The sequence below is a fragment of the Manduca sexta genome, unplaced genomic scaffold (assembly GCF_014839805.1).
Source record: "Manduca sexta isolate Smith_Timp_Sample1 unplaced genomic scaffold, JHU_Msex_v1.0 HiC_scaffold_401, whole genome shotgun sequence".
Taxonomy (NCBI): Eukaryota; Metazoa; Arthropoda; class Insecta; order Lepidoptera; family Sphingidae; genus Manduca; species Manduca sexta.
Window position 1 is genome coordinate 1 of NW_023595141.1, and position 3,775 is coordinate 3,775.

The 3,775-nt window shown below is 38.6% G+C and overlaps 1 protein-coding gene across 1 annotated transcript; it reads left to right on the plus strand.

Moving 5' to 3' along the window:
- Positions 1 to 4: 4 nt before the first annotated feature.
- Positions 5 to 3,490, plus strand: LOC119193339 (the record flags this gene model as incomplete). The annotated part of the gene is made up of 3 exons (XM_037446934.1): positions 5 to 95; positions 937 to 1,024; positions 1,519 to 3,490. Coding segments are annotated over 3 exons (870 nt in total), but the record flags the coding sequence as incomplete, so codon positions are not given.
- Between the last annotated feature and the right edge of the window lie 285 nt (positions 3,491 to 3,775).

The following is a 3,775-nucleotide window of genomic DNA, read 5'->3' on the forward strand; positions in this document are numbered from 1 at the left end:
CTTGGAAGGCGACGTGATCACGGCCGACGGCGACGTGTTGCGCGGCGTGTCGCGCGGCACGCGGCTGCCCGCAGACCCGCGCCAGATATCTATGGGTAACGATTTCTAATGGTTAACTTTAATAGTTTGTATATTAAACTCTACCAGTGCATAAAAAGGCAAATGTGTGTTTCCTGAGATTTGTCGATCTTCACCGCTCGGTGTCATAAAACGCGTGCCTCTGTTGATCCTGGCTCACAGGAGTTGTGGTGGGTGTGAGGGCGGCAAATTCTCTGCCCATAAAAAGCAATACTATCCAGAACTTTGAATTCCACATACTGGGTAACTGTTATTAAACATACATACATCACGCCATTACCCCCGAAGGGATAGACAGATGTACAACCAGGGAACCCACTCCCGTGTGTTCCGTTCTATAATGTGACAAGAGGCAAAGTTATATCGGGCACATATCCCAGACTCCGAGCTGATTGAGCAAAAAAATTCAATATCACTGCCCGACATGGAACCTGAAGTGGTCGTAGTGCGCACATAATAGAGTATTGTTGTTTTACTTTTTTTATTGTTTTGAATAACGAGACGAACTTGCCGTTCGTCTGATGGTAAGCGATACGACCGCCCATAAACAGTAGAAACACCATCCAACACCTTGAATTACAAAGTATTGTTTGGCATTTCACTGCGCTCGCCATCCTGAGACGTGAAATTTTACGTCTTATTATATCCAGTAGTTACACCGGCTACAATGTCTTTCAAACCGGAACACAACAGTGACTACACACTGCTCCTTGACGGAAGAAATAGACATTGTTGTGGTACCTATCCAGGCAGACTCTCACATATGAGAGACCTTTCACCAGTGAAATTAAATTAAAGATATTCGCTCATAGCAACATTATAAGTTATATTGAACTGTTGTATTTGATATATTTCCAGGCGATACGTCACTGGTCCCTCTCTACACAGACGATGACTACGCGCCCAGCGTTTGCAGCTGTTCCTGCAACTGTTTCGGACCAAATAGGTAAATATTACTTTCAAACTAATTAACCACCATTTGAAATAACCTATCACAATCGCTTTTTTTCTTTCTGTCAAAAATGGACCAATCAGAGTGTTTTGTGACATGCTTACAAATGAGTTATTTTGATTGGTTTATTTTCGGAATCGGATTTAAAATTGAGATTGGGATCGTTTATTGCAGTTACATATAAATGTGTACAAGTTTTTATATTTAAAAAAACTGCTGTTACATATAAACATAACTACAAGTTATAAATTTTACTATGTCAAGTCTTGTCACAAGGCAAATTATATCAATAAACACATGAAATTATCCAACCTGGGATGACATCCAAAACCTTCAAGATTCACCATAAAAATCCAAATTATGAACCTAAATAAATCGTCTTATCTCTGCATCACCCAAAGGACTTAGACAATACCTAAGGCTTTAAATCCATCTGTATATAAGTACATCTACTGTATATAAAGTTAAAATAAATATCTTTATTTCAGGTCGATTCCATACCGCGACCCGCTCTCACCAGTGCCACCAACAAACATCAAACAGATCAAGACCAAGTACCGCGAGCTAGGCGGCATACCGCGCTACATCGAGAAGGCCTCTTCAAAAACCCGCTCGCAGTCCCTACGCCTCAATTCTGCCTCTGGATATCTATATATGAACGCCAAGAACGACTTTGAAATCGACCCTCAAGACTTCAAAGAGATGGTGGCGAAAAGACGAGAGCAGCTACGACGTGGCATGATGATGTATGAGATATGCAATGAGCAATACCTCAATTACAGACACAGCATCAGTCCTCACAGCTCTCTATACTCCATGAACATGAGATCAGAGAAATCCAACGACCCCTTAGTAGACGATTACGATTCTGAAAAATCTAGTTATGCGAAGAAAAAACTCATGAAGAACATAGCGAGGAACACGAGGGTCGAGAACTACTTTTATGATGATGCAGTGCTGCATTTCGATGAAGAATACGCGTTCGATGGCACAATATTGTACGCGAAGAGGAGAAAAATTGAGCAGAACTGGGACTTTACTTGTGAGTTGCCGAAGAACTATGATCAAGTGTCGAACGATGGGAGCTACGGGTACTACCTCCCGGATGACGATCAGGAACAGTACTTTATCAATGACACGTTAACGTTCACATTGCCTCCACACCGAGCGAGTATATAGATTGACTGATGTTTACTGCTTGAGATATAAAAGTTCTATGAGATGCAAAAGTTATTGGATACTAGATACTCGAGGATCCTAAATCATTAAAACATGTCGGTTTCCGAAAACTGGTTTAGGCAATTACTTTTTTGGACCTTTGTGTTGAGTCTCCAATTTACTAATAGATAGTGGAAATTTGGACATATTTGTACCTACTAAGGCACATTTTATCCCGCATGCTCGATCTGGGCTGAACCTGATTCAGTAACAATCTAAATTAATTAACAATGTCAATAAACTTGAAAATTAACTAAAATAATGCTTGAAGGCAACGGCTTGTTCCTCTGGCATTGCTACAGCCCAAGGGCGGCGGATGGCACGTAACATCAGCCGGACCCCTAGCTCCTTGATCTACTCTGACAGTAAAATGAAGTAATGAGCACCGCGATCAAGGTTTATACTGATTGGTCTATTCTTCACAACCCTAATATGTTCCAGAATGTTCGATAACTTCCCATTAGACGTAGCATATTCAACAAATCTTTGCAGATAATTTTTGAGGCTCCCATTACTCCTATTTATAACTCAAACTTTACACTGATTGGTCAATTCTTTACAACCCTAACAAACGTTCCAGAATGTTCGATAACTTCCTATTAGACATAGAATACTCAACAAATCTTTGCAGATAATTTTTTGAGGCTCCCATTGCTCATATTTATAACTCAAACTTTATATTGATTGGTCAATTCTATACAACCCTAATATGTTCCAGAATGTTCGATAACTTCCTATTAGACATAGAATACTCAACAAATCTTTGCAGATAATTTTTTGAGGCTCCCATTGCTCATATTTTTAACTCAAACTTTATATTGATTGGTCAATTCTATACAACCCTAATATGTTCCAGAATGTTCGATAACTTCCCATGAGACGTAGAATACTCAACAAATCTTTGCGAATAATTTTTTTGAGGCTCCATTAGTTCTATGTATAACTCAAACTTTATACTGATTGGTCAATTCTTTACAACCCTAAGAAACGTTCCAGAACATTCGATAAGTTGCCATTACTTATATTGATATAACAACTCAAGTCTTACATTGAACAATAAATCTCAAGCAGTAGCCACAGCGTATCGTGCCCCAGTGAAAGTGTTGTGAAACGTGCCAAACTTTATACTTGGAACATTAGTATAAGATAACTAACGGGCCAATTAATTATGGTTAACATGATTAGTATTTTACAATTTTGCCGGTAGTTTTGAATAATAGCTTTTACAAATAGGATGATATCCCGTTTTTATCGTATGGATAGGGTATTGTGACGTGTTTGCGTGCGCAGTGGTAAGTTTTCTACTCGGTGAAGTTCTAATTGAGAATTGCATGTAAAAATATCATGTACAAGTTAGCCAGCCTATATTATGTCTTTTATACTTTGAGTTCTAATTGAGGAAGTTGCATAACTTAAAAATTTCATGTACAAGTAACCAGTATACATATTTTTTTAATACTTTGAGTACTAATTGAGGAAGTGGCATAACTTAAAAATATCATGTACAAGTAACCAGACTTAATTCTT